This window comes from Danio aesculapii, chromosome 3 (assembly GCF_903798145.1).
Source record: "Danio aesculapii chromosome 3, fDanAes4.1, whole genome shotgun sequence".
In the NCBI taxonomy this organism is placed as follows: Eukaryota; Metazoa; Chordata; class Actinopteri; order Cypriniformes; family Danionidae; genus Danio; species Danio aesculapii.
The window spans coordinates 41,193,053-41,209,668 of NC_079437.1; the positions used below are offsets into that span (position 1 = coordinate 41,193,053).

General features: G+C 34.8%; 1 protein-coding gene across 1 annotated transcript; it reads left to right on the forward strand.

Annotated features, from left to right (window-relative positions):
- The first annotated feature begins 22 nt into the window (after positions 1-22).
- On the forward strand, positions 23-16,616 carry grapa (GRB2 related adaptor protein a). The gene is made up of 5 exons (XM_056454000.1): positions 23-427; positions 526-623; positions 4,194-4,313; positions 11,713-11,881; positions 16,081-16,616. The coding sequence occupies exons 1-5, from the start codon at positions 350-352 to the stop codon at positions 16,258-16,260; spliced, it is 645 nt and encodes a 214-aa protein (XP_056309975.1). The 5' UTR covers positions 23-349; the 3' UTR covers positions 16,261-16,616.

The following is a 16,616-nucleotide window of genomic DNA, read 5'->3' on the forward strand; positions in this document are numbered from 1 at the left end:
GCTCTCTGATGACGGGAAGTTTTCGAGAGGCTATTCTTCTCGTCGTCCTCCCATCGTTTTTCAACTTTCCTGTTTCTCACATAGCTGCGTTTCCTTCTATTAAAGCACGCAGAGACAGGAACTGCCACCCCTGCCTCCCTCCCACATGCTCTCTCTCTCTCTCTCTGGTTTAGACCCACACACATCCTTGTTCTCTCGGTTCATTTATCAGGGTGAAGTGTTTGACAGCGAGCGTGTCTCTGGACGCTCCGTTTCAGTGTGGATGCTCTGAGGACTCCTCTTTTCCTCTGTTCAGGATTCTGTGGTGGGACGTCGCTCTTCTGAGTTCTGGTTTTACCTCCAGCTCAGGATGGAAGCAGTAGCACTTTATAACTTTTGTGCCACAGAAAGTGATGAGCTAAGCTTTCAGAAGGGGGATGTTCTTAAGGTAGGAGTGTTTGGTTTTGGTCTATTCTCACAGATTTTAGTTTTTTTTTTCCATGCATGATATGATTTAGTCAGATCTGCTGGCTGTTCTTCCGCTAGATTACTAATATGGAAGATGATCCGAATTGGTACACAGCAGAGTTGGTGAACAGGAAGGGCTACGTACCCAAAAACTATATCAGTTTAAGACCGCACGCGTAAGTACTGTTTGTAATCATTACAATGTGTTGATTTGGTGCTTAGAAACATTTCACTATAAATAACTAAGTCTTTAAATAAGTCATGACAACATACAGGAAACATATTTAAAATAAGGCAGTGAATGGGATTTATTTCATCTAATTAATTGCATTATGTGCTGATTGATCAAATTAATCACATTTAATAAGTACATAAATATTGAAATGTACCCTCAAAATAACATTTTAATGATGTTTTATGAAGACTGACTAATTATATTTCAATAAAATTGTGTATACTACCATAAGCCTATAACTTAATGTACAGCTCTGTGTAGAGTAGGGGTGTAACAAAATTTAGTTAAGCCACAGTTTGGTTCATTTTTGGTACAGATAAAGGGAGAAGTTCAAAGTTAAAATACAAAGTTAAAAACTGCTCGTCATTTTCAAAATAATAATAATAATAATAATAATAATAACAATAATAATAATAATAATAATAATAACAATAATAACAACAACAATAATAATAATAATAATTATTATTATTATTATGATTATTATTATTATAATTTGTGAATATTAACAGTTTAACATTCTTTAAATAAAGTCATTGCTCGGTTTATTCATTCATGTATTCATTTTCTTTTCGGCTTAGTCCATTTATTAATCTGGGGTCGCCACAGCGGAATGAACCGCCAACTTCTCCAGCATATGTTTTACGCAGCAGATGCCCTTCCAGCTGCAACCCAGCACTGGGAAACATCCATACACACTCATTCACACACATACACTACGAACAATTTAGGCTACCCAATTCACCTATACCACATGTTTTTGTACTTGTGGGGGAAACAGAAGCACCCGGAGGAAACCCACGCGAACACAGGGAGAACAATTACTTGGTTTAACTAATTAAATTTATTTAAATCAGATATAAAATTTAATTCTACAATAGAATTTCTCCATTCAATTAAATAATTCTCAAATAAATTAAATAAAATACATTTGAAAGTGAATGCTCCTTTAATTAATATACATATACTATTGCAGTCATTTGAAAGAAAAAAGTTCAAGCTATTCATTACACATCTGCTCCATGGATACAATAATTCTGCAATAAATATCGTCATCTTATATTTTTCCATCTCTTCTTATATTTCCATATTATTTTTGCTAGTTATGTTTTGAAAAAAAAAAAAAAGGTTTTAAAAATTATATTAAATATGACAATGCATTCCAAGTATTGATTAGGGCGTCACACTTGTGTGTTCATGTGTAGTGTTTGTCACTACAGTGATGTGTCATTCACACTGACCCTTACAGAATGAAGAACTGAGCATCAGCCAATGTCACTTTTTCCAGTTATGTTTGTTTATTTGGCTCAGATTGATTTTACTATAATAATGGTGGCTGCGATCTCAAGCTGTGATACATGACTATGTGTATGATGCACTCAAAGACTCAGTAATATAATGTCATAACAGTTTAAAGTCCTCCATGACTTCAGTTATAAAGAGTAAGCAGTGGCTATAGGCTAGAGAAATGCAATGTGAGCTGCACTTCAATAAAAGAGGGAATGTAAAAAGGAAGAAAAGAGAGATACAGAGATGGACTGCCACTTAATATGTCTGTGTCTATAGGATCTTGGATTTGATGATTTTTCTGCATGTAAAAAGTACTGCATTCAGAAGCATTCAATACAAATGCACTCGTCCTTCAAACCGAAAGTACAGGGTTTTAAAATGAGTACGTGATTTGTACCACCGCTAGTGGAGAGATATAAGAGAATGGGATGGGCAGGGCAATGTGTCTTAATTGTAACACACAATTGTTTTTGCATAATTAGTCTAATTATTAGTAACACACAGTCTCTTTAAGGCAAGTCATATCACTCAGCGGCCATTTTTGAAACGTCTCTCGGGCACTATGCTTGGGCACTCTATCTGAATGGGGGGAAACATTAAAGTCTCTAAAATTGCTTGCCAAGCTTACGATTGAATTTCATATTAGGAATCACCAATAAAATCAAACAACAACTGTGTCTTTAGTTTCATTTCTAAACGTTTAAATCAGACAAAATCTGCAGAAACTCACGTCTGGTCCGAGCCCCTACCCCGGAGTATCTTCAGACTATAGCGATCAATATATGGCTCCTGTACTAGAAGGCGGGGTTTATTCACCGTATAGCGATCGATGATTGGCTCCTACACTAGTAGGCGGGCCTTAACAGTTACACTTTTCCCCATTCAAAAATATACGAGTGGCACGTCTTGTGTATTCTAGAGTCTTTGTTAGTAACAGCCCTACTTTAAAATTCTTAACTTGATAAAATGTTGAAGAGTTCACCCAAACACAAATATGTCCTCACCATTTACTCACACTTTCTAAACTTTTATGAATTTCTCTATTTTGTTGTACACAAAATTGGATATTCAGACGAATGCAGGGAAAAAAAGAAGCAATTGACATCCATAGCAAGAACAAAAGTACTATGGAAATCAATGGCTGTGATTTACCAACATTCTTCAGAATATCTTGTTTTGGGTTCAGCAGAAGAAAAAAAAAATCAATCAGGTTTGAAAACAAGTGAAGGATGAGTAAAAGTTGGCAGAATTTTCAGTTTTGGGTGATTTTAATATCTCTTTAATATTTATTTCATTCTTTAAAGAGCTGACGAATATTACAAATTTCAAATAAATGTTGTCATTGAGAGGGCTTTTTTGGTAGAAGATTAAAATCGGCCCAAAACTCAAATAAATCCAATAGTTGTAGTTGAAATTCAGATTTTTTTACTATTCTGAAAATGAATGAAACATATCTCAAAATGGTATATATTTTTGCTATTTTGACCAATTATTTGAAATATAAAAAACAAAATATACAATTTCGCAAAAAAAATAACAGAGAATGCAACTGTATCTCATGATATCCTGAGCAGTCAAAGCAGCCTCTAATAAACAACAACATCCTTCAGCTTACAGTGCTCAGCATATATGAGTACACCCCCCACAAATCTTTCATTTAAATTAATATTTTCTATAGGAAGCTTTACAATATTATATTTAAGCATATACGTTAAATTAGTCAGTACTGAAGCCAAATCTGGAGCTTATCTAACAAAATAGCTTACAATAATGGTCCAGAAATTGGTAGCCCAAAATATTTTAGGGAAAAATATAAAATAAAAATTTCAAAAATAGCAAAAACCAAGAGAAACATAAAATATATACAATTTAGTTGAAATTTGTAGTTAATATATATTTTTTGCAATATTTTGCATGAATTTAAATGCATTATCTGTCCATTTCTAAAGATGATCTGTGACTAAATTATTATTATAATGAATATATCTGTTTAATAAATCAGTTTTGTTTAAATGCATCAAAATACATTGCCTATATTCACTGAGAAATGGATTAAAACATTCATTTTCAAAATAGGGTGTACTCATTTATGCGAAGCACTGTAGTTTTCTATAGTAACAAAAACAAAAAAACACTTAATCCATTTCACATCCCAGAAGCCTGTATAGCTGTATACTGCATTCCTAATAATAGTGCTGACGTGCCTCGATCTTGCCCACAGATGGTTTGCGGGCCGAATCTCCAGACACGTGGCAGAGAATCGTCTGCACCAGCGGGACTGTGGAAGTTTCTTAGTCCGAGAAAGTGAAAGCGCACCTGGAGAATTCTCCATGTCAGTGAGGTGAGATACTAAACCATGTCTGCAGCTGAGCTAGGGTCACTGTAATTTAATATTTGCTGCACGCCTCATAAAAGCATAACTAGAAATTGATTGTAGGGTCCATCAAGAGCATTCTGACCTACTTGGCAAACGACACCAACATCCCCTGCTGCTTAAGAAAATGTACCATGAAGTTGTCTGAAAATGAGAGCACCAGAAAGCTATTACATCAGCGCACAGATTTCATTTAAAATTCATCAAGTGCATTGGCGCTTGCGATCACATTATTATTCCGTCCGGCTCATTAAACATCCATTCCTTGATGGCCTGGTTGGGTTTAGATGGCAGAGCGCAAGCATTTCTGGCTGGGATAATCAGCACCGCAGTCCGGAGCAGGTCTGGCCTCAGGTGTGGCTTGGGTTATTGTGAGATTGAATGAATTGCACACTGCGAGAACTGAAATCGGCAGCTGGTGGGCAGGTGTGATGCACACACCTAATGTGTGATGAAGTGATAATGTGTGACTTCCATGCATGCCTTGAGAAAGCAGAAGGAGGTTATCAATCATCACCTCAGTAGCTGTGATTATTAATTAAAGTGGCAGAGGTGTGATGTCTGATCAATTAAATTTAGCTCTACAAAGTGGGTTGTGGTGAGCATAAAATGGGGCCACAGCCCCCTGATCACTGGGTGGCAAAAATCAGTTTCAAAATTGGGCAATAATCATCAATAATGTTTAATGACAAATAGAGGTCATATAGATCAAGGTGAATGCTTGAAACACCTTTGGTTTTGAAAAATGTTGAATGGAATAGGCAGTTGGGTTCAATATTACCTTGGATTCAATCATTTTGCAAAGTATTTATCTTCCTGCAGATTTAATCTTTCACTCCAGAATTTTAAAGAAAATATCTTCTAATTTTCAGATACCAAACGTTTGGCTTTTAAAAACTATTTATAGACATACAATATAGGCTCAATCAGGATATTTAGTGTTTAAGACATGTTTTTTTATTTATAATATATTATAGCTAACAAAACTTTATGCTTGATTAAAGGAGATGTTGAGCATTAGCTGACAAACATGGCTCTTGTATTTATTTAACTATTAAGTGAATCGGTTATTTTATTCTAAGCATTTTTGAGTAAAATCTGCCTGAATCTACATTAAGTAACAAATTATTCTGTATTTATTTCATGATGAAAAAGTGGGTTAATGCACACAAAAGTGAATTTAATCATTATTATTTTTTAAATTTGACAGTTATTTTACAATGAATCATTTTAGAATGTTTTCTGAAGGATCATATGACACTGAAAATGCTGAGTTTATTAAATGTTTAACCATATACAATACATATTTACCAATATTTTAGTTTTTACTAACCTAGCATTCTAACCAAAGCATTCTTTTCGACACCGATCTTTTCCATCTATAAGTGTGCGTTTAGTGGAAGTCTTTTAGCTGTGCTGCAAAACTCCTAATCAGATTAAAATGTACATGAAGTGCATTCAAACATATTTGCATCCTCTGCTGTGTGTCAGGTCTGCTGGCAAAGGTCACCTAGTACTAAGAAGACACTGTGTATGGCATATAGTGTGTGTATAGGGTCAAGTCAATCCACTTGCATGAATGAAGATCACTGATGATAACTGACCCGTGAAATGTCTCTGAACCATCTGTTCGATCTTAAAGTGGGGCACTGACTGACTCCTTCACAAATCTAAGCCTGAATAGCTTGAATAACATGGTTAGTGAACTTCCATAGTAAATCCTGCATGCTGTACTGTGTATACACATTTGTTCACATTGTTAAAGAAAACATCCCTTTATTTAAACCCATGGTCCTAAGTATTGGTACTCTTCCTCCCAAGTGCAACTTCCTCCATGTTTGTAATACATGCATGAACCATACCTTAAAAACACTGGTCATGCTGAGAAAGGTGCTATAAGGTGAATAAACTTTTTTTGCCTGGCTGACTACCCAGAGCAACACCTTAGTAACCATCCAGAACACCCTAGCAATACACTGGGCACCAAACAAAGCAACCTAGCTAAGCAACATCTTAGTACCTATTTAGAACACCCTGAGCATACCCACAACACCTTAATAACATCCAGAACACCCTAGTAACACCTTGGTAACAACCTGCAGCAACCACTTAAAGAATACTCAGCAATATCAAGACTTGCAACAACCAATTAAAATACTCTAGCAACATCCAGTAACCATACAGAAAACCCTGGCAACATCTCAGTATTCACAAAGAGCAACCTAGTAAGGACTTAGATCATTTTTAATTTCCATGTCTCTCCATAGCAGAAATCATTCTGCTAAATATGTTTACTGCTCTAAAATATGTTCTTTTTATTGTAAGGGTAAAAAACAAGTAGGGCTGTGCGATTAATCACAATCACTATTTGAAATATTGCAATTAGTTCATCGCAAGACGTTGCAATATGAAATATATATATGTATTAATTAATTTCCCCCACCAAAATGTGTGACTGCTGGCTGTGTGACAGCCCTACTAGTCAATTGAGTGAGCACACTTTCGTTCTGCCCAATCAGAATTGCGCAACTGAACTACGGCTATAATAAACAAAGTAAACAATCAGGAAAGTGCTGACAAGTGGGATTATGGTGTCTGCTGCTTCAAAAGCATTAATAGACAAAACAATTTCAAAGAAAAACAGCATTAGTAATATGGGAATATTTTAGTTTCACAGTCACAGCCAACAAATAAAAACACAAAATCAAATCGCAATATCTGTCAAAAAAAACAAAAACACAATTAGATATTTTTTTTCCCTAAATCGCAAAGCCCAAAACACAAGAACTTTTTTTTCACTTTGAAGACACTGGCTGCATCGGAAATCACATACTTTCATACTATATAGTATGCTAAAAACAGTATGCGAGCCAGGTAGTATGTCCGAATTTGTAGGATTCAAAAACGTTATGTGAGAAGTACCCGGATGACTACTGGTGAGATTCTGAAGTGCGCATCGGATGGATGCTACTCTATCCTATGATGCACCACGACAGAATTCATGAATGGGAGTGAAGCTGGTTGATCACGTGATGATGACAAAATGGCATCCATAGTACGTCCAAACGCCATTCATTCTGTATAGAACATACCTTTCTAACGGTCAAGCAATACATTCAAATTCAAATGCCGTACCTACTGAGTAGTAGGCGATTTCAGACACAGCCAATATATTTTGCTCTGAGAAAGATTTCAAACATTTTTGAGCAGTAAACATGTCAGGCAAAATAACTCAAATGAATCATTGACTTCTGCTATCTTAATTAGATTCAAAAACTGGATATCTTTTCTGCTTGAGATACTGTTGTCCTAAAAAAACAATAAAAAAAAAAATAAAAAAAAAAACGTAGGAATGGTGGTACCTTGACTTTTCCCATGCCTAAGTAGAATGAACCACCAACTTATCCAGCATATGTTATGCAGCGGATGCCCTTCCAGCTGCAACCCAGTACTGGGAAACAACCATACACTCTCATATTCACACACACACTATGGCCAATTTTAGTTAATCAAAATCACTTATAGCGCATGTCTTTGGACTGTGGGGAAAACCAAAAAGAAAACCACACGAACACGGGGAGAACAGGCAAACTCCACACAGAAATGCCTACTGGCCCAGCCAGGGTTTAAACCAGAAACCTTCTTGCTTTGAGGTGACATTGCTAACCACTGCACCTCCATGCTGACACACCTCACATTACCATTAACTTTTTTTTTTATTTGATGCAAAGTTGATATGATACAAAGATTAATATTAAAATATTAAAATTAAATTAAAAAACATTAAAATTAAAATCTTAAAAACCTTAGAGGAGTTAAGATGATATGCGTCTATAACCCTTTAACTGACACCATATCAAAACTGTAACTGTCAGAAGTACCCTAGGAACACTGAAGTAACCATTCAGTGCTGAAGTACAACACCTAATAAGCGATTAGGCCCCCTCAAATAATTAAAGATGACACTGCAGTGAATAATTTAGCCTGTCACTCCACTTCAGTGAAAGAACAGAATGCTAGCAAGCAGGTAATCTTGCATTGGAGAGCTAAAACTGCCACTGTGCTTCTGATAAAATCATTAAACTGTCAATCACAGAGGTTTAAAAAAACAGCATTGTTAAAGCAGCAAATGTATAGGCCATGCAACATACCGCAGCCGTGTGCTGTAACCTAAACGCATGCAAAATGCACCTGGCGTGCTACAAACCACAAATGTGAAGAGTGTAGCACTGAATGTAGGTCATTGTTAATGACATTGACGGCTGAAAGAGAAGACTGATTTGCTGACAAGCCACTCGTGCGCATCTATATTTAAGTGCAGCTTCTACCCTCACCAATGACCTAAACTTCATCTTCAGCACATTATGCCATCAAAAAAACTTCAGGACATCAACGTGGAGCGACTTACTAGAAAACTCAGCTTTTTATATGCTTTCGATTTGTCCTGGTGACTTAGAACATGAGATAGGACGCAATCTGTGTTATTTGAAATCTAATAACTTGTGAGTATTTGCACATACAACCATATTTGGCTAGACCTGTGACTCATTTCAAGACTGCACTTGTGACTACTAGTTTAATCGGTTTTTAAATAGCACCGCATGACCCCTCTTTTAAGGAAGTACATCATACCACATTGGCTGACGTAAGTTTATAAGTTTACAAAAGTGCCAGCTCTCAAACATTTGCTTCATTAAAATGAGCAGGTTTTGGCATTTGGTTTGCAGGTAAAATGAGTGACTAATGGATTTGATCACTGAAAATGTGGATTTTTGGGATTCCACAAAAACAAAGATTAGATGACTCCCGCTTGTAGCTTTGATCCAGTTCTTCCTCAAATATAAAGATATCTTATTAATATTCAGAAGGTGAAATTTAATCTTTTAGCCACGCTTTACTCATGCAGCTGAAAGAACAAAGTTTCAAACACTGAATTATTTAAATGTTATAAATATGCAGAAAACATCAATGAACTTTCTAACCTACTAAACAAGAAACGTCTACATTTTACTGAGAAGACAAAATGACTAATTGGAGAACAGCTGTTTACCAGTCCTAAAGTGTACAAATAATGCAGAGAGGATGTTTTGAACATTGCAGTTTTGAGTCTGCACTGTTGTGGTCAACACCAGCAAGGTCTTTTGGTGAAGAACTTTAGTTATGAAGTTTGTTTGTGTATGGCTGGCCAGATGTTTTGATATTTAGTTTGATATTTCCAGCGCAATTAAATATATTTTTTTAAGTAATTAAAATGACAAAGGGACTAAGCTGAAAAGAAAATGAATGAATGAATGAAAGAATGAATAATTAAAATGACAACTTTGGCACAATATAGTATGTGTATGTAATGTCAAAAAGTACATGTTATATAGCATTAATAACTATAGCATGAAAGTAATTGGCGGCAAAGTGAGAAGGTCAGGGGTTTCAGTTCTAACCCCACCCCTAAACCCAACCGTCATTGGGGGATGAGCAAATCGTACTAAATTGTACGAATTAGATGGTACGAATTAGCCACTAAATCCAAAAGTTACGAATTGCCGTGAGATTGTGTTGGTCTTTCCCAGTACTGTGTTGCAGCTGGAAGGGCATCTACTGCGCAAAACATAGGCTGGATTAGTTGGCAGTTTATTCCACTGTGGCGACCTCTGAAATTGAGACTAAACTAAACTAAACTAAACTAAACTAAATAATAATAATAAATAAATAAAATGAAAAAAATAAAATAAAATAAAAGTAAATTAAAACAAAGTAAAATAAAACTAAATAATAAATAAATAATAATAAATAAAATAAATAAATTAGAATAAAATAAAACGGAAAAAAATTATAATAATAAAATAAAATAAAAAATAATAATAAAAAAAAAAAATTAAAAACAAAACAAAACAAAACAAAATAAAAGCAGGAAGACATAAGTTTCAGATCAAGTACTAAAATTACTAAAATTGAAATGAAAATTAAGCTAATAAATCTAATTTAAATAAAAAAATGTAACTAACAAAGCATCAAACTAAAACTGACAACATTAAAGCCTTTAATAGTCTGTAAATAATACTAAAAGTACATGTTATATAGCATTAATAACTATAGCATAAAAGTAATTGGCGGCACAGTGAGAAGGTCGAGGGTTTCAGTTCTAACCCCACCCCTAAACCCAACTGTCATTGGGGGATGAGCAAATCGTACTAAATTGTACGAATTAGATGGTACGAATTAGCCACTAAATCAAAAAGTTACGAATTGCCGTGAGATTGTGTTGGTCTTTCCCAGTACTGTGTTGCAGCTGGAAGGGCATCTACTGCGCAAAACATAGGCTGGAATAGTTGGCAGTTTATTCCACTGTGGCGACCTCTGAAATTGAGACTAAGCAGAAGAAAAATGAATGAATGAATTAATGAATAAATGTAGGCAATTCAGACGTACTGTATTTGCTATTTTATTATTGTCATGTGATCTTTCAGGGTATTTTCATCACTATTTACAAATTCAGAATCTCACCAAAAGTAGTCTTTTTTTTGCTTGCTATTTTATAAGTACAGTGAATTATTTTGTCACAAACTGCATTTAGTCTACTGTACGATAGTGATTTCACATGGCAGCCATAGTCATTTTGCAACCAACAGCAAAACCTGTTTAAAGGTAATGTGAAAATGGGAACCTTTATGCTGCTAGACACATGTATGAAAAATGGTGGTGATCATTGTCTGGAACAGGGCTGCTATTAACTAAACTAAACGAAACTAAATTAAACTAAACTAAACTAAACTAAACTAAACTAAACTAAACTAAACTAAACTAAACTAAACTAAACAATAATAATAAATAAATCAAATGAAATAAAATAAAATAAAAGTAAATTAAAACAAAGTAAAATAAAACAAAATAATAAATAAATAATAATAAATAAAATAAATTAATTTGAATAAAATAAAACGAAAAAAAAATAACAATAATAAATAAAATAAAATAAAATAAAATAAAATAAAATAAAATAAAATAAAATAAAATAAAAAACAAAACAAAACAAAACAAAACAAAACAAAACAAAACAAAACAAAACAAAACAAAAAACAAAATTAAATAAAAGCAGGAAGACAAGTTTCAGATCAAGTACTAAAATTACTAAAATTGAAATGAAAATTAAGCTAATAAATCTAATTTAAATCAAAAAAATGTAACTAACAAAGCATCAAACTAAAACTGACAACATTAAAGCCTTTAATAGTCTGTATTGTTGTTTTTTTGCAACTTAACTTCAGTGTCAGGCTTTTTGGGGGTTATACCTTACGAAGCTTTTCCTGTAAATACTCTGATATTCTGTAGAGCTGTGTGTTTATTCAGACTTGTTGTTTCCTCTGACCAGCTATGGGGATCATGTACAGCATTTCAAAGTGTTGAAGGACAGAGAAGGCTATTACTTTGTTTGGGAGGAAATCTTCCCTTCCTTAAACCAGCTAGTGGACTTCTACAAGACCAACAGCATTGCGAAGGAAAGGACGGTTTTTCTGAGGGATTCAGATCATACACTAAAGGTAAGACAACACAATTATGCCTGCTTTTTAAAAGATACGGAGTGCCAGCAATGATGACTTTACACCTGATCAACAGTAGCAAAGATAATGGCTCCATTGGAAAACATCAGCAAAGTTATAAAAACAAATTCTGTTTCAGATGCCACCACAGAAACAGGAAAGGTATTCAGATTCACGTGTTCTGAGATGTTAGAAGTGCTTACTTTAAAGGTCCCGTGAATATGCATTTTTAATTCAATGTTTGATGTAATTTCAACCGAGATTAGAGGGTGTGACAGTGTAGCTCCTCCCCCTTTTTAAAAACAGCCAATAGCGTTTTGTTTCATCACTGCTCTGCCAGTGAGAGTGAATGAGCTCAAATGCATCAAAAGAAAAGCAAATGAGAAACATCTTGAAAGGGGCAGCGCATGTCAGATACTAGAGTGCATCTGATTGGTCAAGATTTGATGAGAAACTAAAGTATGAGGTGACGTTAATAAAACCATTGATTAATTTAGGCAGAAGGGACAAACTACAAGCGTTACAAGTGTATATCAGATTTATATCTTCTAAATGTAAATTTTTGGAGCACTCTAGCTTATAGCTATACATGGACATTTGTAATTGTTTATCTATCTGCACACTCCTGATTATTAATAGCATCCTGTACATATATTCATTTATTGTAAATCTGTTCATAGCTAATACAACCTATATATAATGTTCATAGTACATCCATCTGTAAATATAACCATAGTTTTTCTATAGCTGCACTTTATAACTTATACCTTTATCCTGCACTTGCTGCTATTGCACTGCTGGTTAGACAGAAACTGCATTTTGTTGCCTTGTACTTGTACATGTGTAATGACAATAAAGTTGAATCTAATCTAATCTAAAAAGATATACTAATATTTATAATATTGATAATAACATCTAAAAAACCTTTATTTTAATGTCATGGGACCTTTAAGTGAACCATCTTTAGACACCTTGGGTCTTATTTTATAACCTTTGCCTAGAAACCTTGCGTAGAATTCATTTTAGTCTACTTATTAATGATTACAGCTCATATGATGATTGAAAGTGGTTCAAATTAAGTCAATATTTAAATAAAATATTACGTAGAGTTCACACTTACAGCTGTGCAGTGTGTCTGTCAAGTGAGTTTTTTATAGTTCACAACCTTTGTGTGGGAAGTGGCACACGCATGTTTCCACTTCCGGTTTTGTGCATACACCCTGTTTATAAACGAGACCCCTTTGTCAGGTTTTTTAAGGACACATTCTATGTTAATCAAACTATTAACATACTGTAACTGAGCGATTCCAGTGTTGTGGATGTGACATTGTGACGTAAAAACTTAAAACAGAAATTCACAGAGAAAGCTTCGGTTAACATTGTATTGAAGTATGGAAGCAGAAAAATGTTGATCTGTAAACAATTTTATATTTAATTGAGGAAAATAAACGTGTTATGGATGTGGCCAAAAATATGCAAGTTTGCAGTATACAGCATAATTTCTAGAAATTCTGTGAATTAAATTGCACATTTAAAAAAATTATAATTCTAATCAAAGAATGAGAGTTGGCTCACTATAGAATGAAAACATTTAATTTTATTTTATTTATCATTGCATTTATGAGGAAAAGGCTTCATTATGACACTGGTGTGACTTTAAAATCGAATATAATGGTTTGAAAAAATTGACCGCGACATTTCTGACTATATTTACAGTATGAAACCCCCCGTCACAGCGAGTGTTTTCACACCTTTAGTTTGAGCCTGGAAAGTGAGTGAGTTCAGCTCTTTGCATGAAACGGGGAGTTTCAGTACATGATTTTCACAGCGGCAACACAAATACAGACACAGGGGAAATAGACTGTGACTACGTTTACATGGACATCAGTAATCGAATGATTTGCCTTAATCAGAATTAGACAATGTTATGATTAAGGTGTTTACATGAGTTGCTTTTTGAATGTTTTTGAATGCCACGCTATCCACATTTCCTCCAGAGTTTCATGTAATTTGGGGTGTTTCATTCTTAAATTGTCAACTTAAATTGCAGTTTGGCACTTTCACTTTCATTTAAAAACATTTCATTCATGCACCCTGTGACAAACAAGATATTGGATGCGAGGAACGGCTGGAAAAGTGTTCTTTCAATGAAATTTCTGATACCGCATGCCATATGGGAGAAAAAAACCTTCCGCATTTCTCGATAGATGCAGAGAATAGCATCAAACAGCCATGTGTGTATAAACCAGGGGTGTCCAATTTCTGTCCTGGAGGGCCGGTGTCCTGGAGAGTTTAGCTCCTACCCTAATCAAACACACTTGAATTAGCTAATCAAGCTCTTACTAGATATACTAGAAACTTTCTGGCAGGTTTGTTAAAGCAAGTTGGAGCTAAACTCAGCAGGATACCGGCCCTCCAGGACTGAGTTTGGACACCCCTGGTATAGACTATCCTGTCACAAAATGCGGCGAAAATAATATGAAAATCTTACATGATGGTAATAGTTTGATTAAGGTGTTTACATGTTTACATTCGGAGAGCAGCTTTTACAGCGGATCTTTCAGTCCATAATGTAGTAGTGATATTAACATACCTTAAACTTAGTAACTAAATCATTTTGACTAAGGTATGTCTTTAAAAACTGAAAGAGTATACGATACTAACTAGCTTTGCACATCTGAATAAACATAAACAAAGAACACTGATCACACACTTACCAAATCCCTAGAGACAAGACAATCAACACCAACTGGAACCGCATCTTTTTTTAAAGGAGACGAGTGGCAAATCCGGATATCACCATTTCCAGATGCGAAAAGCTCAAGGGTAAAAAATGTTCCTTACAAACTTATTTTTGTAGCATTAGCAGACCACTGTAATCCACAAATGTGGGCCCACATGCGAGCGGTGCTCTTATCGCAGGGAAATGGAAACAAAACCTTTGTTGTGGCACATTTATAAACGCAACACTGACGACTCAAGTTGCACCTTATTCACAATAGAGCACTCTGATTGGTTCAAACCAGGGGCGTTGATAGACATAAAGCCCCCCTCTTCCTCCTCCTATATATATATATATATATATATATATATATATATATATATATATATATATTATTTTTTTTAAATAAATATTTATTATAAATGAAAGTATTCTTGTTTTTGAACAATTATTATTCTAAATAATCATAAATGTAACTGGAAAACAATGTTTAGACACAACTGGAGTGATGCTAAGATTATTTAAGACATCTATGGCATAAATATTAATTTCATTCGAATGAAATTCTATAGACAATTCAATAAAATACAAAAAAAGATGTGTTATAGCATTATCTGTTGTCTTAGACTTGACACATGGCAGAGAATTAGGTTTATTAAGTCTTTACCTCCCTGACTCCTCCTTTTTGCCTCATACAAAAAAAACTGCGCACACGTGGAGATGCGTCAGTTTGCTTTTGATTAAACAAATTGCTTTCACCAGCGTTGGTTCAGTTTCACATGGAGAATAACGTCTTTATTTCAGAATTACCACTCTTGATAAATACACTTGCATATGAAATCATATCTCAATGCATTTACTGGGGCACTGGAGATTCTTACTGGGGCACGTACCCCAGTAAATTGGGTCTAGCGACACGCCTGGTTCGAACCAAGTCTTTTGAAATTAAAAATGAAAGCTCAAAGATGTCACGTTGTACCCACCGGTACAGACATCCAGACTCCACACTGGAATTTACACAATGATCGCATAGCCATAAATTTCTTTTCAAACCGGAAGACCGAATTTGCTCTAAATAATGCAAAAACAACCAATTTTTACTTTTTTGTGAAATATAAAAACACATATATGACTGTGAACATCTGAAAAAAATGTGTTTTGGTGTTTCGTGACCCTTTAAAATACTTGCTTACACAAAAAACTTAGAAAGAGTTTTGCTATTATGGTGAAAACTTAATTTTTTTCATGGCAAAGTTGACATTTGCATGGAATTGCTCAATTGACGTTTCTAAACACACATGCACAATGCATATCAGGAAAAAGCAGCTGTTTTTATACGCTGTAAAAAAATATCTTAGGTGTAATCATATTTGTGAGACATATGAAGTGTGATGATGTCCAAAATGTGGCCTACACATGTAGAATGTAAAGGCAGGAGTGGCTATACTGACCTTTGTCTGTTATTGTTTCCCATCAGAGGCCTCATCACGCACATGCCCTGTTTGACTTCAATCCAGAGCACAACACCCAGCTGCACTTCCTGCGGGGTGATGTCATAGACCTGCTGGACTGCTCCGATTCCCAGCGCTGGAAAGGTCGCTGTCGTGGCCGAGTGGGCTTTTTCCCTCCTGAGTATGTCCAACCCATCTATCACTGACTCTGAAGGACAATAACAACAACACTGTGTGTACATATCAGTAGATTGCGGGCTTATTGTACTGGTTTGATATGATGGGAACGATCAAGCTGAGTGTGTTTGAAAATGACTTTGGGATGAGCGAACAGAAATGTTACTAAAACACAATCATGCTATTGACACTACAATAACACCTTTCAGGTTTTTCAGAATTCTCACAAAACATCAACACAACTATACAAAACAATATGCTTTAGAGTATTCAAATGAAAATGGAGAGTCAGATTTTTCTATTAATACAATCTCTTCACTGCACTTTGCTTACAAAGTTTGGATATTAGCTCTAATACTAGCATGATCAAATGCTTTATTTATTA